Source organism: Ovis aries, chromosome 11 (assembly GCF_016772045.2).
Source record: "Ovis aries strain OAR_USU_Benz2616 breed Rambouillet chromosome 11, ARS-UI_Ramb_v3.0, whole genome shotgun sequence".
NCBI classification, from domain to species: domain Eukaryota; kingdom Metazoa; phylum Chordata; class Mammalia; order Artiodactyla; family Bovidae; genus Ovis; species Ovis aries.
The window spans coordinates 47681555-47704990 of NC_056064.1; the positions used below are offsets into that span (position 1 = coordinate 47681555).

The following is a 23436-nucleotide window of genomic DNA, read 5'->3' on the forward strand; positions in this document are numbered from 1 at the left end:
ATGCATTTCATATTTCCATAGCCTTGTGGATGATTGGTGTACTTACAGTAAGCTGGTTGAGGGGAGAGCAAGTACCCCAGCAGGGAGACCTTATCCAGAGCATCTCTGGCCCTAGAATCCAGGTGTCCAGGAACCTGCATATCTCTGTTAGTTTGGCCTCTGTTCTAGAGCCCTTGTAGACACCAAGGGGCTGCAGGGGGGCAGCACTGCTCCTCTGTGGAGGAAGCAGTGAGTACTGACGCTGGGCAGTGATCTGGCCTCCTGCTCCTAAGCAAGTGCCTGTGACGTGTGTGCAGGTGGGGGCTAAATGTAAATGGTTGGTCATTGTCGTAGGGGCCTGATTTGGAATTTCCTTGTCTGAGAGTGCTGAGGAGTAAAATTTCTACAAATGAGTTCCTGTCTATATACAGAATGGGCAACACAGCCTCCCAGCATGCAGAGATCCTGGGTTCCTCCCTTCAGCCAGCATTATATCCCAGGCTCTAGGCTGGTGTGGGGCTTACAGTGGAGGCACCTGGAAGACCAAGGGTGGTATGGGGACACAGAGGAGGGAGAACCAGCTCCGCCCAGGACTTTGCTTTCACAAGAGAGGGAACATTAGAGATGACAAATGAGGGGAAGATTACTGAGCGTGAAATGTAGACAGATATTCCGGGCACAAAAAGGGGCATCTGCCAGGCACGATCACCAAAGAAGATGGTGGCTTCTGAGAACACCAGGTGGTTCTGGATTATGAGAGAGACTTGTAAAGCTGGGATGTGGCAGAGGCTATGTCTCACTAGAATGACCTGGAATTTTAGAGGTTATGGAGGATTTCCATAGGCCAGGATGAGGGGAGAGGTCATTTCAGTGATCTGCTGGTGGAGATCCCATGTACCCTTCTGACTGGACTGATGTCTTTGAAGGAGAAATAGAGAAGGATAAGAAAGGATGTCTGCCATGACCAAGGAGCCTCAACTGCACGTGGACTTGCTCTGTGGGCGGTGGGCAGCTGCTGGGAGTGTTCACCCCTGGTTCCCACCTCTGTTCTAACACTTATCACATTATCTTATGGTATCTCTCTCCCTGTCAAACAGTATTTTTACTCATTTGTTCATTTAGGAAATAATTACCTAGAGTATCTGCTGTGTGCCGGAATCATGGAAATCAAAAACACAGTTCCTGTCCCTGTGGCCCTTACATACCTGTAGGAGGTCAGATCTCACTTGTCGTGATGTGATTCATCTCTAATTATAGGCTGTGACCAAAAAGGTGTGTGGTGGTGTTAGCACATATAACTGAAGGATATAACCTGATTTTAGGGCCAGTGAAGCCTTAGGCTGTGACCTAGAGCATGCATGGGAGTTATTCAAAAGGACAGGGAGGAGAGTTCCTGGCTTCGCTTGCAGAGGCCTCACGCAAAGGGGAGTGCCATGTGTTTCAGAAACAGAAGGAAGCCCTGAGGGCTGGAGACCTGAGAACCGGGCAAGGAGGATGGGCTGAGGCTGAGGAGGAGGGGCAGAGCCTTGTGGACTGTCAGGTAGATTTCAGTCCTATGTTGAAGGCAGTAAAAAATCCACTGTAGGATTTTTAAGTGAAGAGGAATGGGTGACGTATTCGGATTTTTATTTTGGAAAGATTCCTCTAGCTACCTAAGGGGTGGAGAGCCGATCCAAGAGGGTCAAGCATGGCTCCAAGGGAAAGCCATATTAGCCTATGTGGTGGTCCAGATGAAAGAAGACAGTAACGTGGATTAAACTAGTGATGGAAGGTAAAGAGGAAGGACCAGGTGGATCTGAGACATTTAGAAGGTAAAGCCATTAGAACATGGCATTGTGGTCTGGGGAGATGGTGGGGTGGTCACTGAGATCCATTTAGGATCTGCAAGATCAGAACCTATTATTTTCATGATAATACTAAGACATCAATTGGCTTTTCACTCATTCTCTCACAAATAGAGGAATTTTCCAGAGGTTACCTGCTTGGGGTAGTATCATTGCTCTCTGGCTAATGGAATGTGTGCTTGTGTGTCAGTGTGTTTTAAACTTTCTGACCCTAATTTCTAATACAGTGAATATCAACTGGTTATAACCCCCATAAATAAAAGATCTTTGGAGTCCTCAATTTTAGAAGTGAAAAAGGGTTATAAGATCAGAAGGGTTAAGAACCACTGTGGTATTGGATTGCGTTTTCAGGTGTTGAGAGAGCAGGATGGTAAGTTACTGGTTTATGGATATCTGGCAGTGCCTTTCACCAAGACAGAGATTAGAAGTGAGCCTGGTTTCAGGTGCTGAGAAGGGCATGAAATTTTAGGCAGGTTGAATTGGAGATGGATTTGAGTCAGCCAAGAGAAGACAGCAGATGGGTAGCTAACTCTGCAGATCTCTAGCTCAGAGGGGAGAAAACCAGCGGTAGAGGAGAAAAATGGATGTTATCAAGTTGAAGCCGTGGGCCCAGATGAGAGTTTCTAAACATACTCTAGAGTAAGAAGAGAAGAGGCCCTAGGACTGAGCCTTAGAAATCCAGACAGTGACCGTTAGAGGAGGATGAACCTGTGGAGGACACAGGAAAGGAGTGGCCAGAGAGGTAGGAGGGAGAGTATGCCAGGGTGGGAAGGAGGCCCTCCATGGCGCCAGCCAGGTTGGAAAGGCCAGACCAAGAGTAAAGACTTGTCCTTTTCACCCACACATCTGATTGCTCGCTCTGCTGATCATGGGGTAGGGCCTTCTGGAATAGAAGGAAACAGAAAGAGAGGAGTTAGGGTTTAAGCATGAGGGACAGGAGAAGTCCTAGCCATGCAAATGGGGTCAGATGAGAAGCCTTAGCAGTGCAACCCCCACCAACAGGAGGGTCTCTTGGCCTGCCTTCCCCACCAACATCAACATAACCTGTGGGTATTGAGCGGAAAACTGAACATGCAGGTCATTCATCTCCCAGTGCGGCATTTTCAATAATGAGGAAGTGCAGCAAAGCCCACCCCAATTTGAGACAACTTTCTTTATTTGAGATTAGTCCTTATTTTGAGTTGAGATTCTGCCTTCTCTCACTTTACCCATTGACTCTAGTACTGCCCTCTTGAGCAGCACAGATAACATCTTTCATATGACAGCTTTTCAGATGCTTGAAACCAGCTATCATGTTCACCTTTGGTTTTTTCCCATCATAATATACATACCTTGAATTCCAGTTTTTTTTCAATCTAATTAGCTTTAAAAAAAAACAACAACAACAAAAACAAACCACACCAAACCAAAAATAAAACCTACTAGATAATATGTTAACCCAAAAGAGAGACCCCTGGGGAAGATCTCCAGACAAGGCAAATGGAATTTCCCTGTGTGGAGATACCCTTCTTTGTGTCCTTGCCCCTGGAGATTCTACCCACCGTTAGCACTGAGAGCTCGAGCACTGTTTCTTCCGTAATACATCAGGTGATGCCCTGAGGCCCTCAGTAAAGGACTCAGCCCTGCCACATCTGACTCGCATTTGGCCTAGCTCCTCTTAAGTGCCTTTGTCTCTGTTCTCATTCCATTTTGCTCCTCTTCTTGCTACTTCGACCTGCAGTGGGAAAGCCAGATTGCAGCCCCTCAGGAATGGGTAGGTGATGAGTAGAGGCAATCAGTTCTTTTTCAAAGGGTTTGGCCATGAAAGAAAAAAAAAAGAGGTGGGCTAGTGCCTTAAGGGAGTGGCAGAAATAAGGTCAGGCTATTTTTAGGCTAGAGATCTGAGCTTGTTTATGAAGGGAGTCACAGAGACAGCTGAAAAGGAGATTGGAGGTGGTGAAGAGGGGACCCTAGGGTCCTGCTGAGAGTCAACGGGGGAGTCCAGGCCGAGGGCTCAGAATGCCTGGGTAAGGAGGAAGGCAGCCCTCGTCCTCGGAGAGAAGTGTTGCAAGGATGAGATGCCTTACAGTGACACCTGGACAGTAACGAGTTAGAGAACTGCACTCAGGGCGGACCTCCAGCCCTGACACAGATCTACAGGAGTGAGCTGCAGAGGCAGTGACCACAAACGCAGAAACAAACGGCCAGCTTCCTTCACTCCCACAGGCTTTTTCTCCTTGCTTAAAATTCTGCAATTCTGGATGAGACCAGAAACTGTGCAGTGGTAGCAGCAAGTTCAGAACAAAACGGGAGGTTTGCAAGTTGAGACACAGGGTGTTCTCAGGGCCTCATGGGATGACAGTATCGAGGAGCTTTGTTCTGTACAGCCTGGGCCAGTGTGAGGAAATGGGGATGTATTGGTTAAGGTTTTCCATTGATGAAGAAAAAAAAGATTGGATTCCTCCCCTCATCAGTGCCCCAAGAGAGAACCAGGTTTAGAGAAAATAGTTGATGGCCAAAAACAGCTATCTCTTTGTACTTGTAGTGACCTGCACATTAACACTGACCCAAAGCCCTAGAACTCCCTGTGGAGGCAACTTCCTGACTGCATCAGCTTCCTGACAGGAGTCTCCTATGAGAAAGGCTCAAGTCTGGGAGCCTCTCTTTCAGCTTTGAGTCAGAGAACAGAGCAAAAAACTCAGCCATATCCTGGGTAAGAGTTTTGCTCCAGCTCTGCTGCCCTGGATCAAGGAGGAATGTGGGCAGCCGGCAGCGTGAGTCCTGTGTAGAGAGGCTTCGTGGGAAGCTGCGGCCACCTTAAACACAGGATTATCAGTCTGTTCTTTTACTTCAGCTGGTAATGACGGGGGCCCCTTGGCACGAGTGGCCTGATGAGACTAGAGCAGGAGCAGGCTGGAGTGCCAAGGGAGGGTGGCCCAGAGAAGCCACTCTCCCTGTCGTGCCCGCTGGGACCTGGGTTGCCTGCATCCGGCATGGCACTGTGCTCATGCCGCCTGGCTCGCTGCAGTCCTACTGGTAAACATGTGAGCATCAGTGAGTCTCTATGGTCAGTATCTTGTCCTGCTCTGGTCCCTGTCTCACTCATCCTCAGCGGCTGTTGTGTGTGTCATTAGCCCCTAATTTCTGAAATGAAGATAAAAACAAAACTGAAAATGCTCTGGAGCAGTTCTGCCAACTCCTGATTTTTCCATTCGCTTCCTCTGATAGCCATTGGTTTGGGGAGACTTCCCTTTCCTGCCCCAAGCTGTGGGCCTGTGCACAATAGCCCCTGGCCCACTGCCCATCAGATAACAAGGCTGGCTCTCGGCAGGCAGCAATGTGTATTGGAAAAAGTGAAAGTCTCTGGCTGGAAATAAAAGCTCAGAAACCCTCTGCTGTTTTCCCCCAGCCCCTCCTGGGTCTGTAGTGCTGGCTTCATGTGAGCTAGTCCCATCCCACCTGCAGAACCAGGGGAGAGTTCAGTGGTAGCTGGTAGAGGAGAGAGAATGGGTGTCGAGGGGCCATGGATCTTTTGTCCCAGGAGGTCTCACCCTAGACACTCTGTGTGACAGACTGAGGGTACTTGGGCCTGTCTTGGGATAGTTTGGACCAATGTGTGGGATTTCATCAGTTAAGTAAGAGTTTTTCTTTCTCTCTAATCATAAGAGACGTCTTTTGTTTGTTTTAGGTCAAATATGTAATACCTTTTCACTCTGGAATATATTGGTCAGGGTTGAGTTGCACAGAACAGAATCCACTCTGACTAGTTTCAGGAAGAAGGCATTTAAAGCACATTCTGGCTTATAAAATCACAAAGAGTGAGAAACAGACTCAGTAAAAATGCTGCAGAGCTCCTCTTCCTCCTGTAGTGAGGAAACCACCAGATCCAGAATTAGGGCCCCTCTGCTCTGTCCACACACCACGTACACGGGGATCCCTGCACCTGTGTCTTGACATCAGGACAACTGGGAACCACAGGTGAGGCCTCTGCTAACGCTGCAGCAGAAAAACCAAGGCTTCCAGGACCGTGCCCAGAAACAGCAGGAATTTCAGGAAGCCATCTAAATCTATACAAGTGCATCAACTGGCTGAACCTAAAGGAGGTCTTAGAATTAATAGCTTCTAGCTGATTAACTTCTGAAGTACAGGAAGGCACCCTGGAAGGGCAGAATGTGTCTTGAGTCTAACCCGTTATCTCCTCCACATATAATGAAGGAAACAAATGGAATTTTAGCATGTAGGTGTGTACCTGTGCTACCACATTTCATTTATAATTTCCAAAAAAGGCAATAAGGTAGATAGTTTTTCCCGTTTTCGTAAGTAAGGAAATTTAGGTGAGAGTTTAAATCATTCAGCTAATGAGTGACAAAACCTGCTCTGAACATCTGATTTTCAAGCTTAGGCTTTTCTCACTATACCTTGCTCACTTCTTTGTGTTGCTTCTGCTGCTGACAAATTGTTGCCAACATAGGATTAGATTTCCATAGGACTTGTGAGCTACTAGAATGTTATCCAAGGCTGGAAGTGGGAAGCAGGCAGTTGGCTAATGTTTGTAAGCCAAGTGTTAAAAAAGTGAACTGTGCTGTTTGGGGTCATCTAGTCAAGGCTATGGTTTTTCCAGTAGTCATGTATGGATGTGAGAGTTGGACTGTGAAGAAGGCTGAGCACCGAAGAATTGATGCTTTTGAACTGTGGTGTTGGAGAAGACTCTTGAGAATCCCTTGGACTGCAAGGAGATCCAACCAGTCCATTCTGAAGGAGATCAGCCCTGGGATTTCTTTTGGAAGGAATGATGCTAAGGCTGAAACTCCAGTACTTTGGCCACTTCATGTGAAGAGTTGACTCATTGGAAGAGACTCTGATGCTGAGAGGGATTGGGGGCAGGAGGAGAAGGGACGACAGAGGATGAGATGGCTGGATGGCATCACTGACTCGATGGACGTGAGTCTGAGTGAACTCCGGGAGTTGGTGATGGACAGGGAGGCCTGGCGTGCTGTGATTCATGGGGTCACAAAGAGTCGGACACGACTGAGCAACTGAACTGAACTGAACTGAACTGAAGGCTTAAGAAAGCCACCTTTTTTCCATGGTTACACTGGAATTTTATGGTATAGTGGGGAGAGAAATGGCTGGCTGCCTGGATCTTTGACATCTGACCCTCTCAAAAATGGAGTAGCTTTCTGATTCCCATTTGATTTCCTCTTCCCTCCATCTTGTTGTTGCCTTTGAGCCCTCTGTTGGCCAGAGGACATCTTGCATCCAGCTTACAAGTGACCATGGACAGAACAGCTCTGAATCTGAGTGTAAATGTGGCCCTGAGTTTCTCTTGTGCTGTCGAGGAATCCCCATATTAGCCTCGCTCCTGCTCCTTGCAGAAAGGCAGTCGTGTTCCCCCATGGGTGAATCCCCCCAACTCCTCTGTTTGGATTGCTTCTGGGGAATGTATGGCCTGGCCAGCTTGGGGAGAAGTTTTGGTTTCCATCTCTGTGTTGAACAGTATGCCTGCCCTTTCTAGAAATAAATTACAGTCTCAAAATGGCCTTGCCCGAACTGAACTGGGAGTCACAAAGGCTGTTTTCTGGCTGCAGCACCACCGTTGAGTCACTCACTATATGACCTTGGGCCTTGGCTTCTGCTTCTGCACACGGTGGATGAGCAGTGCACCTTCACTGTAGGAGTGTTGTGAGGATTAAAGGCAAAGTAACAGAGGATAAAAAAGAAAAGGAGGACTTTCCTGGTGGTCCAGTGGTTAAGAATGTGCTTTCACTACAGGTTGTGTGGGTTTGATCCCGCATCAAAACCAAGATCCCACATGCTGTGCGGGTGACCAGAAAAAAAAAAAAAAGAAAGAAAATGACTAAATTTCTACTCTGAACAGCATCAATTTCTGCCAGGGCTTAGAAAGCTTGAGCAGACTCTTTCTTCCATGGGTTGTTTGAGATCACTTGAAAGGCATGGTTTAGGCACCTCCTTATCTCAGAATTTGTAGCTGTGAGTGAGGTGTTGAAAGTGGAAATCCAGCATAATTCTACACATGTTTTCAGAGCAGTTTGGTTTCAAGCCTCTACTTTAGAGTCAAGTGGGGAAGCCAGGCTACCGAGAGTGTCAGGTGCTTCCCACCTGAGCTACCTAATCCAAGTGGTTCTTGGAGAGAGTGTGAGTTGGTGCATCCAATAAGAGACTGGAATACCAACTCGTCTTGGTGGTGAATTCATTAAAATATCTTCCCTACAAACTGAATGATCCATATATTCTGAATGACTGACTTTGTGTAGAAGAATGAAGGAATCACTTCTTTGAAGGCCGTTGAAAATAGTAGTTTTAAACTCCTCAAAGACTCTCTTTCAAAGAGCAAGCCTGCCACCATTCTTTGACTTTTCTCTTAAGGAGTTTTCTTCCTTCTTAGGGACCTTGGATTAGGGGGAGAAGCTGCCTGGTTCAGGAAGTTTCCCTCAACCCCAGCACTTTGCTAGGAGGAGGCCCGCCCTCTCTTCCAGGATGTTCAGAGAGCCAAACGGGCTCTCCACCACCAAGCAGATGCTGGGTCCAAGCTGGCTCCTTGTCTGCTCCTCTCAGGCTGTGGGTCCTGGGCTCTCCCATCAAGGGTCTTGTTTCTGTGCCCTAGGCTCCCAGAACCCCGGCCGAAGCTCGCCTCCCCCTGGCTATGTGCCCGAGCGGCAGCAGCGCATCGCCCGGCAGGGCTCCTACACCAGCATCAACAGCGAGGGGGAGTTCATACCGGAGACCAGCGAGCAGTGCGTGAGTATAGTCTGGGTTATATATAGAGGGTGTGTGTCCTGGGAGGTGTCAGACCAAGGTTATAATGGGGGGTCCTCAGTGGACATGGTGTGCAAGTGAGGGACTTGAGTCCCATCCAGTAGCTCTTTTGTAAACCAGGTCTCCCCAGGTATGGATGTTTCCTTTCTAAGGGCCAAATATCAATTCCTATCAAAGACAGGGTTTCCCTGGTAGCTTAGTTGGTAAAGAATCCACCTGCAATACAGGAGACCCCGGTTCGATTCCTGGATCAGGAAGATCCACTGAAGAAGGAATAGGCTACCCACTCCAGTATTCTTGGGCTTCCCTTGTGGCTCAACTGGTAAGAATCCACCCGAAATGTGGGAGACCTGGGTTCGATCCCTGGGTTGAGAAGATCCCCTGGAGAAGGGAATAGCTACCCACTCCAGTATTCTGGTCTGGAGAATTCCATGGACTCTATAGTCCATGGGGGTCGCAAAGAGTCTGACACGACTGAGTGACTTCCACCAGAGACAGGAGCTAAGCTACCTGGCCTCCTTGGTGCTGGACGTGCGCCTGATGGCTTTTCCCTCTTCTGCGGTCCTCTCACTGGTCTCACACAGGCTGCAGAACACCGCTCTGCAGTTTGGGTACTCCTTACAATCCACCGGTCCTTTTAGCAGAGCTTGAACGTATGACCAGTCCTAAACACACAGATTGTTTTTTCTCTTTTCCATCAGCCAGCTTTTAGTTTTGCTATTGCTTTATGAAAGGTAGGGAGTATACCAGTCCAAAGTAGGACTGGCTACTTTGGGTGAACTTTTATGATAGTAGACAGCTAAATTAGTTATCTGTTGCTGTGTAAAACTACCACAGGCTTAGCAGCACAAACAGCAGACATTTATTATTTTACAGTTTCCTGGGGTCTAAGATACAGGTACAACTTGATTGGGTTCTCTGCTCAGGGTCACACAAGGCTGCAGTTAAGTGTCAGCCAGGCTGTATTTCTTCCTGAAGCTTGGGGTTCCCTTCTAGGTCTACATGGTTGTTGGTCAGTGTCTTGTGGTTGTAGCATGGTGGCCCCTATTTTCTTGCTGGCTGTCAGCCAGGGGCCCCTCTGAGCTCTTGCAAGCCAGCTGCAGCTCCCGGCGGTGTGGCCCTCTCACTCCCAGGCTGCCAGGAGAGTCTCTTGCTCCAGTCTGCAAAGATAGAGTCTGATGTAGTATAACACAATTGTGGGAATGAATATCCTATCCACTTTGCTGTGATCTATCGACTAGAAGCGAATTACAGGTTCTACCTATACTCAGGTGAAGGGGTTCTGAAAGATTGTGACTCAACTGAGGGGAGGGGCGTCGGGGTGGGGGGTCATCTTAGGGTGTGTTCACTATAGTAGCTTACCCATTTTGATGGTTAGCTTTTTAAACTTCTGGCTCACTTGATGAAAATGTCACTTTGGCTTAGTAAACTCAGCAAGAATGAGATCTCTGGCTTCATTCTAAAGTTTTTTCAGTGAGCTTGCTTTGATTGCAAAGAAAAAGATATGTCTTCTAAACTTTTGGAATTTGATCTTGAAAGGAGAAATTTCTTAAAGGTAAAAGCATCCAGTAGAAGGCCAGCACCAACACATGGGGGATTTTGCCAAAATAAACTGATTCTTACAACTTTTCCTAAAACTGATTCTTATGACTTTTCCAGCATTGTTTCAATTGTACAGGCTATGAGAAGCATTTTTATACAGCTTCTTCTCTCTTCTGTAGCCTTGCCTTCCAGATAAATTTATGTTTAGAACAGTGACCTAGAGTGCTTTTATCTGCAGAATCCCCTCTTGGTTATCTTACTGACCATCCTTTCCTTTTTCTCTAACCAGAGTGCTTCCGGACATCAGCTGTACGAGGGGTAACTTGGGTGTAAAACCTCAGAGATTGTTAATGAGTTTGATTGCCTTTGCTCTCTTTCCTTCCCCATGGTCCTATATCCTGGTCCTTTTACTTCTTTACGTTACCTTCATGGCCCTGGAAGGCATGGGAGTATTAGACTTGTAGTGAGGAGAGGCCTTTAGAGAGAGGCCATGGAAGGTGGCAGCGGGGGAATGACTAGGTCCTTCTTCAGTGCCAGTTCAGAGACCAAAACAGCATGGTATGTAGTGAAAGAATATCCGACTGGGACTTTCTTGAAAAGTGAAACTAAGATAAGTTTGTTTTATTTTTTCTTTAATCAGATTTGAGCAATGGCTGCATCAATTTGCTAATTTTCAGAATGAACAAAGCATGGTTCCGGCTAGTTTTTGTTTGTTTGTTTTTTTTTTTGGCTTGATTTTTCTAACAAAATTTTGCTAATGCAGCATAACTGCCTTCTCTTTGACTTCTGCAGCACTGTCATGAAGAGGGTGTTTATTTTTGGCTGAGCGGCATATGGAATAATAGTTCCACTGGGGATCGAACCCATGTCCCCTGCAACGAAAGCATGGAGTCTTAACCACGGGACCACCAGGGCAAGTCCCGAAAAGAGGGTCCTTTTTTTATTTTAAACAGAAACCTTCACGGGGTTCAGTGTGTTTTCCAGTGGCCTCTCTTAAACCTTTGGTATTCTTCTCCTTCATCACACCTGTCATGTTGTTATTCTTGCTTGTTCTCTCTTCCGTTATCTGATCTAACTTTGCCAAATATGTACTTTCTGGATTGGGAGCAATTCTTTCCCATGTTGGTTTTATCCACTTGGGGAAATCTTATCTCCTTAGCAAGATTTTGGGGATTTTACTTTGCAATTAATTTGCCTTGATTGGCAGTTAAAAAAAAATCACATATGACAATATACGGGTGAAATTATGGGTGAGATGGTCTCCAGCATTAAATGGGAAGAGATCATTTGACTTGGAAACCAATTTTATGAAAGTTGTTCATGGATTCTCATAGTTCTGATACTCTGCTTCTCTATGTAATGCTTGACTTTGGATCTCAGATAATGAATTCTCTGACAGTGAACACACCCCTTCACTGCTCCCCCCGCCCCCAAGCAAAATGAAGGGACATCAGTTGGATAAAAGGCTAATCTGAAGGCTTTTTGTTACTGCATTTGACCAAGGGCCAACGAAACGTTTCAACTCACATAGGTACCTGTTGGCCCTGCCTGAGAACCAGGAACCGGGAAACTTGTATTCTGTGTCAGTTGTGCACTGACTTGTTTCGTGACTTCAGACAATACTCCTCCCCTTTCCAGACCTGCAGTGGCTCATCTGTGAAATGAGGACACTCCTTGTCTTTGTAAATTATAAATTATAGAGTGTAAACAGAAGCATCACCGTCCTACCCACACACACTGGAAGCCTCTGCAGGGTAGTACCGTCTCCAGCACCAGGCTCCAGCATTCACAAGCCAAGAAAATGCCAACCAGAGAAGCAGCGTCTCTGCTTTGCTGTCCTGGCAGAGCTCCTTGGGATGCCAGCCAGGCATTTTTCTCACTCCTGGAAACTTGCCTTTCAGACTGTGGGGGAGAACGGTACCTGCCTAACCATTCTTCCCACTGCCCAGGCAGAGAAAGGGCACTTTCATATTTGGGGAGAAAAAAAAGGACCGTTTGCTGGTTTTGGCTGGGTACCTGGCTGGGGCTGGGGCTGGGGCTTTACTGTATGCCTTGCCTTGCAGATGCTGGATCCTCTGAGCAGTGCTGAAAACTCCTTGTCGGGAAGCTGCCAGTCCTTGGACAGGTCAGCAGACAGGTATGGGATTGTGGCTAGTTCAGGAGTTGGTGCACAGGCATTTTTGGAACTGATGAGCTAAGGAAATAGAGTTAGCTAGTGTGTGTGTCCCTGAACTAGACACTGGTCTGCAGGCCCATGGCTAGAACCTCATGCTTTTGGGAAAGAAACTTCTCGCTAGCATTCCGAGCCCTCTCCTTAATTTTCCAAACACCAGGAGAATGTTCTGTTTGTATAATTAGATGGATGTAATAGGTCATAGTAGCAGCTCACATGGAGAAATGCTGGCTCCGTTGTTTCCAGCACTTTTTATGTGTTTTGACTTCCCACATAATACATGGTAACCCTGGCCTCATTGCTGAGGTCTGGACTGAGAAGCAGTGGACCTTCGGTGTTTTGGGGACAAGATTGAATTATTACCTGTAGGTTTAATTTCATTTTTTTCTTTCCTCCAAGTTTTTCTGGTGGAAAAAGAAACTGGGGTATAAAAACCAGAAAACAAAATAATCCAGACTGCCTAGCTTACCACGCTGCCTGCTTGGTGTGTAATCTTATGCACCAGCTGTGTTCTTATTACACTTTGGGAGGGAACAAGTGCTGTCCTTTACACACCCCGTAGTCTGTGGAGCTGGTTCGTCAGTCAGCAGGGGTGTTTAGAGATGGCTTTGGCATTGATCCAGCCAGTCTCTCTCTTTGACCTCATCATGCCCAGGAGCACATTTTGACCGTGTCTGGCTGGGCTTAGGGCTGTGGTCAGAGGCCACTGAACAGTTCAGAGGGTTTTCTTCTCTTTGTGGAACTGATTAATTGCTCATACGGACAATCACCTTTGACCCTGGCCATGTCTGTACTGTGTCTCTTCTAACAGATCTGTGCTCTGATGAGCGTGGCCTCCCTCCAGGCATCATAGAGCACAGTTACAGTTGCTTGTTGGCATCCAATTTGAAGCCTTATTTTAGGCTTTCCAAGCAGAAGAGCAAGAAGGCACTGGTAAAAGTCCCAGCGTTGTTGCTGCAAACTGAGGGCTCTTCCAGGACAGGGACTAACTGTGGCTGTGAACTCTCTTCTGAGTTTTGTGGCCACGCTGGTGGGGAGGGGAGGTGTGGGACAGGACCACAAAAAGTCTGGCAGTTGGGAAGTAGAGGACAGTCCCTGCACCACTGCCTTGAGAGTTTCTGAGTTTTGATCTTCTCCAAAGGCACTCACACATGAGGGAAAAGGACCGTTCAGGTGGATGCTGGTAAAGATGACTCTCTTGATTCTTGAGTTTTTCCTGTGGCCCCATTGGGTTTGTTTTCATCTCCTTGGGAGTCAGACTCAGTGACCTGGACTTACTTCCTTGGGGCCCAGCATAACCGAAGGTCAGAGCTTTCATCTTCCCTTCATGGGACCTGGAGCCATATAGACCCAACTCCACCAAATATTAGTCGAATGCTTTGGACAAGTCCATTAACCTCTCTGTTCCTCAGTTTTCCATATCTCTAAGAGGGGATAGTGATGATTAGTCTGAAAGGAAGATCCTGGATGTTATTACTGTTTTTATGACTGCCCTGAGCAAGGGATCGTTTGCATTCTTCCTGTTACCAGAGTGGGAGGAAAGGGTAAGAGACAGCACTCTGCCCCCCAGTGGAAATCGGGAGCACTGGAGGGCCTCATTATGCAGGGTCCTGTCAGATGTGGGCCTCAGACTAGTGAAGAGAAAGGAAGCATAGGAAAGTTCTCTTGAACTCTGCTTCCTACTGTATAATGACATGTGTGGAAAGGAGTCAGAAAAAGCAGTGTGTCTGGGTATCCTGCCCTCTGACCTGGTGAGCTACTTTGGAGGGACCCTGAAATCTGCTGTGTGATTCATTTTGTTTTTCTAGCCCATCCTTCCGGAAATCACGAATGTCGAGAGCCCAGAGCTTCCCAGACAACAGACAGGAATTCTCGGGTGAGTTCTGCAGAGGGTGGGTGAGCACTGCAAGGTGTCTGCCCTGAACGGCTCAGGGGGGAAGAGAAGCCAGGACTGTATTTACTCTTCCTGGGGCCTGCTGCTCTGAGGTCTCAGGTGACCTGGAGGCTCCCCTGAGGCACTCACCAGGGCCTATCGGGCAGCCAGTGACCCCTCTCTCTTCCTCAGATCGTGAAACTCCGCTCTATGACAAAGGGGTCAAAGGTGGCACCTACCCCCGGCGCTACCACGTGTCCATGCACCACAAGGACTACAACGATGGTGAGTGCGCCTCTACGCTGCCCCCTGCTGGCCACCGCAGGAACAGCCACCGGAAGGGGGCGGCCGAGGCACTCCAGGCCCCACGTTTCCTGAGGAACTGCATTCAGGCTTGACAAGGCAGTAGAGTCAGGGTTTTTTAAAAAGTTCAGTTCAGTTCAGTTCAGTCGCTCAGTCGTGTCCAACTCTTCTGCGACCCCATGAATCACAGCACGCCAGACCTCCCTGTCCATCACCAACTCCCGGAGTTCACTCAGACTCACCTCCGTCGAGTCAGTGATGCCATCCAGCCATCTCATCCTCGGTCGTCCCCTTCTCCTCCTGCCCCCAATCCCTCCCAGCATCAGAGTCTTTTCCAATGAGTCAACTCTTCGCATGCGGTGGCCAAAGTACTGGAGTTTCAGCTTTAGCATCATTCCTTCCAGGGAAATCCTAGGCTGATCTCAAAAGGAGGATGGTATTGTAGATGGATACTGCCTCCAGGAACTCAGTCCTTTGTCTGAGGGCACGGAGTGCTCCAGGCGCCAACTCTCCACTGCCCTCTTCTGCCTCAGGCAGCAAACGGAATGGAGCGTCCACAGAGGTGTAGGGTTACGATGCCAAAGAAAACAGAGAGCAGCCGTGGGTGGGCCCCACGGTGTTGTGGGGCATGAGGGCCAGCCCTGTGCTTTCCCTTTGGCTGGTTTCCCTAAACCCCTTGGCTGCTTGCTGATTCCTACTTTTGTCCTGATCCTCAGGATGCTTGAGACATCATCCATTCTGGCCAGAGTCAGGTGGGAGGGAAGAGCGGATGGACTGGAGCTGGTGTTATGACCTGGTTGGCACATTTGGCCTTGTGCTCAGGGTTCTGACTTGCTCTTCTCTGGCCCCTGCACCCCTTCAGGCAGAAGAACATTTCCCCGAATACGGCGTCATCAAGGCAACCTGTTCACCCTGGTGCCCTCGAGCCGTTCCCTGAGTACAAATGGCGAAAACCTGGGCCTGGCGGTGCAGTACCTGGACCCCCGTGGGCGCCTGCGGAGCGCTGACAGCGAGAATGCCCTCTCTGTGCAGGAGAGGAGTGTGCCCACCAAGTGTGAGCAGTGCGCCCTGGCTGGGGAGGGCCTGCCTAGGGGATGCTTAGGGCGGGGGGCCAGCGAGTCCAATGGGCTGTTGGGCTCGGCGGGTGGCTGCCCTGGCCCATCCGTACCCAGGGGAAGAGCCTGAGGGGCCGCAGACCCCCTGGACCTTAGTCTTCACTCCACTGCGTGATGAGGCACTCCTCTCTGGCCTTCAGTTTCTCCACATTTAAACTGAAGAGTGATCTGCTTACTCCCTGACAGAATGAGCTATCGGGGGCCTTGGAAATATGAAGGTGTTTAATCAGTTCAGATAAGCATTTACCTGTGATTTTAGCCAGTCCTGTGCTTCTCAGGGCATGGGCCTTGAGGTCTGATTGGCCAGGACCCTGAGCCTGTTCCAGGTGAGGGTGGAGATGCTGTGCTGAGGTGTGATGATGCCGGGTGAGGGGCAGCTCGGGCCTTCGGACAATGAGGCAGGATGTCGGGAAATAAGTGTGTAAACTCTGATGCTCTTTCCTTCTGTTCTCCTGTAGCTCCCAGTGCCCCCATTAATTGGCGCCGGGGGAAGCTCCTAGGCCAGGGTGCCTTTGGCAGGGTCTATTTGTGCTATGACGTGGACACCGGACGAGAACTTGCTTCCAAGCAGGTGCAGTTTGACCCAGACAGTCCTGAGACAAGCAAGGTACTGCCTTCCCTATGGTCTGACTTCCAATTCCTCCTTCTCAACAAAATGCCTGTCTTGTTGCACAGACTAATTGCTTGAGATGCTACAGGTTGTTTCTCCCATTGTTCTTCCTCCCAAGCTCCTTTACCATCTACCCCGGTCCTAGGGAGAGATTAGCTGGTGTCAAAGTACCTAACCACCCAGACTGGTTTGGATGGCCAGTGCCACAACGAGCAGCTCCTGCCCCCCAACCCCCACCTCAGCAGACAGATGCCACTCTCTCCCAGCCCCTGAGCCAGGAAGGACCCTGTCTTTGGAGCTTAGCTTGGGCTGTGGCCTTCACTCCAGTTTGAGTGGACAAATTCAGCAGTTACCTGAACTCCTTAACTGCACCCACAAACCCATGTCCCACCCCACCATCTGCTGCCTTCCAGCATGGGAGTGCCCAGCCCCACGGCTTAGCCAGCATTGTGGGTAAGCGCCAGACAGTCGGGACATTCCCCGTTTTCTCCAGCCGAAGTTCCCACGGCAGATGGGCTCCTCTGAGGCCACTGGCTAGGGCAAGCTGAGCTGACGCCAGGCAGGTAGAACTGAGGCCTGCAAGCCTCAGTGACCGCTGGGCCCCTTCCCAGGAGGTGAGTGCTCTGGAGTGCGAGATCCAGTTGCTGAAGAACCTGCAGCATGAGCGCATAGTGCAGTACTATGGCTGCCTGCGGGACCGCGCCGAGAAGACCCTGACCATCTTCATGGAGTACATGCCAGGGGTATGTGCCCCGTGATGCAGGCGGACAGCAAGAGAGGGGCTGTCATGGCACTGGGGCTGTGGCGAGGGGTCCCTTTGACATGAGTCTGGTTACCTGAGACTCCAGAGGCTCCAGGGGAAAGGCGAGGCAGGGGCAGGACGTGGAGTCAGCAGGCCCTGCGTCTAGCTGCAGTGATGGTGTGGGGTGAGAATTGTCCCAGGCTCTTCTGACCTGAGGCTTACAGGGCAGCTGCACTGTCCAGTAGGTACTGCCTTTACGTGGAGCACACAGACCTCCCTTCTGGGTTTGGGTCACCCTGGCCTAAGGGAAGGGCTGTCTCATACTTTTCTCCAAGCTGACTGACAGCCCTTAGCCAAGTGCCTGGCCTGTCACAGATGGGGACTGGACCTCAGTCCCTTGGTGAGCACTGGGGGCTGGAAGTAGCCTTGCCCCCTTCCCTCCTCCTTCCTGCAGTGACCCCTCTGACTCCTGTGGCTTTAGGGTTCAGTGAAAGACCAGCTGAAGGCCTACGGCGCTTTGACCGAGAGCGTGACCCGGAAGTATACCCGGCAGATACTGGAAGGCATGTCCTACCTGCACAGCAACATGATTGTTCACCGGGACATCAAGGGTGAGCGGGGCAGGCTCTGGGCTCCCCATGACCTGGGAACTCAGGGACTCTCCACCTGGTTGTTGTGAGCTTTCTGAAAAGTGAAACCCTAATGGCTTCCTTGGGGGACTGGTGTGAAGATCAGTTAAATGATTTGGGGAAACACAGTGAAGGGCTCTGCAGATGCTGGCTATGGTGATTGTTCACTGCTGTAGGGCAGATGCCTCCTACCACTAGCCTGTTTGCTCTGTGCAGTTTCATTCCAGCTCACAAGGCCCCCATCCTACCCAGCAGCCCTTTGGACTGAGAGGGAGGGACAGAAGGAGGATGGTGGCAAGTGCCAGGGGTCTAGGGCTGCAGCCTCTGCCCTTTCACGCCTTAGGAGCCAACATCCTGCGAGACTCTGCTGGGAATGTGAAGCTGGGGGACTTTGGGGCCAGCAAGCGCCTGCAAACCATCTGCATGTCCGGCACGGGCATGCGCTCAGTCACTGGCACTCCCTACTGGATGAGCCCCGAGGTGATCAGCGGTGAGGGCTACGGAAGGAAGGCAGACGTGTGGTGAGTGTGCTGGGGACATGCTGGGACCCTCGTCTCCCAGTCTGGGCTGTAGTGGTTCCAGCTTAGAAATGGGGCTGAGGGCTCTGCAGTGTGGTAAGAGTGAGGGTTGGCCTCTGGCCAGCGAGGCCAGGTTGCAGGCTCCCTGTGGGCAGGGGTGGTCTGCAGCAATACACACAGCAGATGTGTTGTGTTTTCAGTCTGAACAGCAACTGTTTGTTATTGCTGAGAACTTAGGTCATGGTAAACATCCCTGGGGTGTTTGCTAAATCCTTGAAAGAGCTCGGATACCATCTGAAGGCCTGGATGGGTCTCTAAGCAGCAGTAGTAGGCTTCGGCTCCCTCTACGAGTACTCAGATGGCTTGCAGCTGCTCTAATTTTGTGTCCATCCTCTGAAAGGTCCTGAAAGTTATGAGAGCATCCCTTCCTCTTAGAATGTTACTGTGGCGGAAGGAATAGTGGTCCCTGAAGATGTCCATGGCCTAATCCCAAAGGGATGAGTAAGTGTTACCTTATGTGGCAGTAGGGCCTTTGCAGAGTGATTTTTAAGAATTTTGAAATGAGATGATCCTGGATTATCCAGATGGGCCCAGTACTCATAAAGGTCCTTATAAAAGAGAGGCAAGAGATTAGAGTGAGTAGTAAGAGGTGTGACAAAGGAAACAAGAAGTTGGTGTGAGACAAGAAAGGAGCCATGAGCCGAGAACGCAGGCAGCCTCTAGGAGTGGGAAGAGGCCAGGAGATGCGCTTTCCTCTGAGAGCCTCCACGAGGAACTGTCCTGACTGGCCCACTGACTTCAGCCCAGTGAGACTGCCCTTAGATGTCTGACCTCCATAGCAGTAACACATCTAGGCTGCTTTTTTATGCCACTGGGTTCGTGGTCACTGTTAGAGCAGCAGTAGGAAACCAGTACCGTTATTTCAGAGCACTTTCTGCACATGCTCAGTGGCTCCCCCTGACATCAGGAAGCAGCCGGGTGGGTGCAGGTTGATGAAGCCCACGTGGACGAGGTTGACGGGGCTGTGAAAACTCTTCTGGCCGTGGACGCCCTCTTCAGGGGTGTTAGCCCCCAGCCTGGCCCATTCTGCCTCAGTGTGTTTCGAGAAAGGCAGCTCCTTTCACAGCAGTGTGCAGGGCGGCTGGGAGCTTGGGGCTGGCTGCAGGGTGACACAGGGGTTCTCTCTCTCCAGGAGCCTGGGCTGCACAGTGGTGGAGATGCTGACAGAGAAACCACCTTGGGCAGAGTATGAAGCCATGGCTGCCATTTTCAAGATCGCCACCCAGCCCACCAACCCTCAGCTGCCCTCCCACATCTCTGAGCACGGCCGGGACTTCCTGAGGCGCATTTTTGTGGAGGCCCGCCAGAGACCTTCGGCCGAGGAGCTGCTCACACACCACTTTGCACAGCTCGTGTACTGAGCTCCCAAGGCCACACTGCTGCTGGCCGCCCCTTCTGCATGGGCAAGGGGCTGCTGGGGGCTCAGCAAAGTTGCTGCTTCTCCCAGGCAGGGCCACGGACCACGGAGCTGAGTCCAGCCAGCGTTGTCTGTGCCGTTTTGCTGCTGGGGCCTGGGGCCAGGGAGGGTGGCTGCAGCCTCACGGACTGGGAGCCCCCAGCCTGCCAGACCCGAAGCGCCAGCATCCTCAGCTCAGCCTGGAGGGGGGAAGGAGCTGGAACAGTGTGCGAGGCATCCAGGGCCCCACCCTTGGGGCTGTGTCTTGACATGGCCGTCAGCACCAGACCCCAGAGAGTCTGGGGCACAGGATGGACACAAGGGTCTGAATAGTGTTACTTTCTTTCAGAGTGTTACTTTGTTTCTCCTCCCCATGTCTGGAGACCACCAGGGCATCTCTGGGCTGGATGAGCCCACCCAAGCCTGAGGTAAAGCCCAGCACCCCACAGCCAATGGAGAGCAGAGGCCGGGGCGGCCCTCTCCCTGGAGCCCCAGGCCAGCTTTGCCAGCCCCTGTCCTTTACCAAAGATGAATGAAGCAACTGTTATGCTGCCTTATTCAGGGAAGGAGGAGCCTGTCCTGCCTGCCCCCATGACCCTGCCCCCCACCCCCACCCTCAAGCAGGGGCCTGAGATGTGGAACTACCCCCCCGAGGGGAGACCCGGTTTTGTCAATGCAATTGTCTGTGTTTTACAAGTTGGAGTCACTCTTACGCTGTACCCAGTTTCTAAACTGGAGACTTCGTGTGCCCTCTGGGCTCTGAGTGCCCCTGCTGTGGGCTGGGGCCTTGGGCCAGCTTGGAAAGAGCTGAGGGTCATCGCCCCAGGCCTTGTGCTCCTGGCTGGCTCCTGTTCCCCCACCGGAGCAGAGAAGAAGACAGACAATACGGTGAGGGCATCTGAGCCGGCTGGCTACCCTGAGCGGAGCGCTCCGCAGGCCGGGGAGTTGTATCAGGCTGTCTGCGGGTTGTGACCTGCTAGTCCAGGGCTCTGCCTGGTAGAAGGGAAAGCCTGTGTGATGCCACCACCTGTGTCTGGAACCTCCAGCTCTGCTCCTCCGTGGCCAGCCTCGCCCATCCCCACGAGGTCTCAGCCCCTTTCCCTTCTCGCTCCCCTGGGGGAGGAATGGCAGCAGGGGTCAGGGAGCCAGTATCTTCAAGCAGCTTAGAGTTGGCCTTATTTACCTCAGCCTGGGCGCTGGTCCTTTCTTCCGGCCCCTCCCCTCCAAAATGTGCCTATTGCTAGAGCTCCTCCCTCTCAACACCCAGTTTCCTTGGGAGTTGTTGTTAAAAGAGGAAAAAAAAAAAAAAAAGCCAGTGCCCAGGGATGGGTGTCTCCAAGGAGCTGGGGATTTGTGCCAGGCAGCTCATTGCCAGCCATGCCCACTCCCCCACGGGCACCAGAACAAGCCAAAGCCTTCGTTGTATGTTGACGATGCACTTTTATGAATGTAGTTTCTATCGCTGTTTTTAGCCTTTTCACATCATGTAATGTGAGGCTTTGTACTTGTTAATTTATATCTCAGATCATATTTGATGGTTTTTATATATATCAATTCTAGACTGTTACAGGTGGACGCCTCGAGAGAGAGAAGAGCAAACGAAAGCAGCTGGTTTTGCAGGAATGTGTGTTGCACGGCGCCAGTTGGGCCTGGGCCCCTGTTTCCATCCTTGCCCCCCAGGGGCCTCCGTCAGGCACCCTAGCCGGGCCCTCTGAAGACAGTGAGCTAATGCTCCTGCCTCCACCTCGGCTCTTGCCCAGGGAGGGGACCGGCCCCTTGTCTCGACCAAAGCTGCTGATTGGCAGCTCGGCCTCTCCACAACCCCATCCTAATGGCTGTAGCATTCTTCTTGGGGCCCCAATCCCCAGGCCCCGACCCCAACAGGAAAGTGGTGCCGGTGCCAGATGAGACGACTCTGTGTCCCAGGTTCAGGCTCTCACAGAGCCCCACCCCCGGGGTCTTACCTCACAGGGAATGTGTTTTTAAAAATGAATTTGCCAACAAGCCAACAAATCCTACACTCCAAAAAAACAAGACCCTGAATTTTTTTTTTTTTCTTTTTTGTGCCAAAAACTGTGGACATGCTGGCTCAGCATCCTCAGGACCAAGCTGTTGCTTAATTTTAATTTATTGTTTTTTTAATTAAATAATCCAGATGAAAAGTTGTGGGGCCTAGGATGGCCTGGCCCAAAGGATCTGAAGGGCCATCTCCTAGCAGCCCCAGGCTGGCTGTGGGAAGGGCCATGCCACCATTTGCTTATCATTCCGTGGGGTATGTCAGCCTTGGCCAACCCAACATGGAGAGGCCAGGGCTGGGGACAGTCCACTCTCCACTGCCCTCCTGCCCACCCCAGCTCTGTGTGTCTGAATTGTGGATCGTGCAGAAGAACCTGCGGCCATAGTTATTTGACTATATCTTGACCGAGGGCTTGCAGTGCAAAGCCAGGCCAGTGTCGCGCATTACTTACAATAAAAGGGATCATTTATACTCAAGGGGTCCTGTGGCAGTGCTTTTGGTTGCGGGGTGGAGGCCATAAGTTTACCTGGGAGAGACCAGGTTATGCTGCCTGTCAACAAGCTTGTGTTCCTCAGCAGAGAACTTGAAATGACTCCCAGAGGGGTCCTGGGTTGGTGGGACTTGGCTGGTACCGCTGCTAGCTCAGAGGTGGCACCGTCTTCCTCCCTAAATCCTCGGAGATGTACTGAGGGTGGTCCTACCACAGCTGACTTCCTGAGGTGACACTGTCAGCTCACCCGACTTGGGCATCACTGTGGCTCAGTTCCCAGGACTTCTGTAGCACCCAGTATTCCTCCCAGTCCCGGGAAGTCCTTGCTGACCGGAGTCACATCCTTACGGGGCAGGTACCACCACGAGCCACCTCTCTTCTTGGGTGATCTGATGCTGTTGCTTAGCTCTAAGCAGAGGAAGACCGTCCTCGTCCCCAGCTGAGGCCTCTGGTTCAGAAATTAAGAGCTGCCCTGAGTGAGGCTCTCCACATTCCCCTCATGCTCTGAGGACCTAGGCTGAGTGCCGACTTTGCTTCCTGTTAGCTCTGTCACTTCCAAGGGCAACACAGCACAGTGGCCTGTCTACCAACGGAGCTCGAGGCCCTGCTTCCTGCCCTGTTTTGTGGGCACGAGGTCACTTAGGAACTTAAGGACTTGCATAGGGTTAGGGTCGGGTAATCCCCTAGGAGTCTGCCCGCTTGTTCTGCCAATTTACACAGTCCGGTCAGCTGGGGGAAACCAAGATAGTCGGGTCTGGGGCAGGACAGTCCAGACTTCCTGTCTGTATTCTGAGGGGTGGGGTCTTAGGTCCTCCTCGTTTGTGTCACTGTAAACTGGTGTCCCCGAGAGAAGCAGAAGAGCTATTTCTCCTTTGACTACTTGGGATGGTGACCGAGTGCCCCATTCCCTGGAGCTGGAAAAGCAGAAGGAAGAGGGACCCTGAAGGGGCACACTGACTCCTTGCTGAGGAAAGGGCATATAGACTAAGCTCTTGGACACAACTTATTGGATCCGCTGGTTCACACCATCCCTTCCTGATTGCCAGGACAAACAGGATCTAGGTAAGGACTCAGCAAAAGTGCAGTGAGGCTCAGCACCGACACCCGCTGACAGCCCGGCCTTGGGCAACACGGGCTGAGACCCAGTGGGGTTCAGTCCTCAAACTCACTGAGTTTGGCAACATGGAGACCTGGTCGGGAAGAACACCCCCTTTTCTCAGGCTGCCTGATAAGATCCCTGACACCCATCACCCTAACCACCAGCCGCTGCCACCAATCAAGGCCAGGAGTGCGTTGGCCTGATGCTCTTCCCCTTCACCTCTTTGTGGTGTTTCCTTCCTGACACAAACCAACCCCCCCCCCCCATCGGCCATATAATACAGAGTCAGA

The 23436-nt window shown here is 50.8% G+C and overlaps 1 protein-coding gene across 4 annotated transcripts in view; it reads left to right on the forward strand.

Annotated features, from left to right (window-relative positions):
* MAP3K3 (mitogen-activated protein kinase kinase kinase 3) overlaps window positions 1–22028 on the forward strand; it is a 60769-nt gene extending 38741 nt beyond the window's left edge. For 2 of the 4 annotated variants that reach the window (XM_027974350.2, XM_015098871.3), the window contains 10 exons: window positions 8428–8561; window positions 12185–12258; window positions 14103–14170; window positions 14360–14452; window positions 15333–15524; window positions 16044–16192; window positions 16807–16938; window positions 17419–17548; window positions 17910–18087; window positions 19277–22028. In XM_027974350.2, coding sequence (XP_027830151.1) covers window positions 8428–8561; window positions 12185–12258; window positions 14103–14170; window positions 14360–14452; window positions 15333–15524; window positions 16044–16192; window positions 16807–16938; window positions 17419–17548; window positions 17910–18087; window positions 19277–19505 — 1379 coding nt within the window. In that variant the 3' untranslated portion in view covers window positions 19506–22028. The remainder of the gene's footprint in view (window positions 1–8427; window positions 8562–12184; window positions 12259–14102; window positions 14171–14359; window positions 14453–15332; window positions 15525–16043; window positions 16193–16806; window positions 16939–17418; window positions 17549–17909; window positions 18088–19276) is intronic. The other 2 variants (XM_015098870.3, XM_027974351.2) reach the window with 1 other exon arrangement.
* Window positions 22029–23436: the final 1408 nt, after the last annotated feature.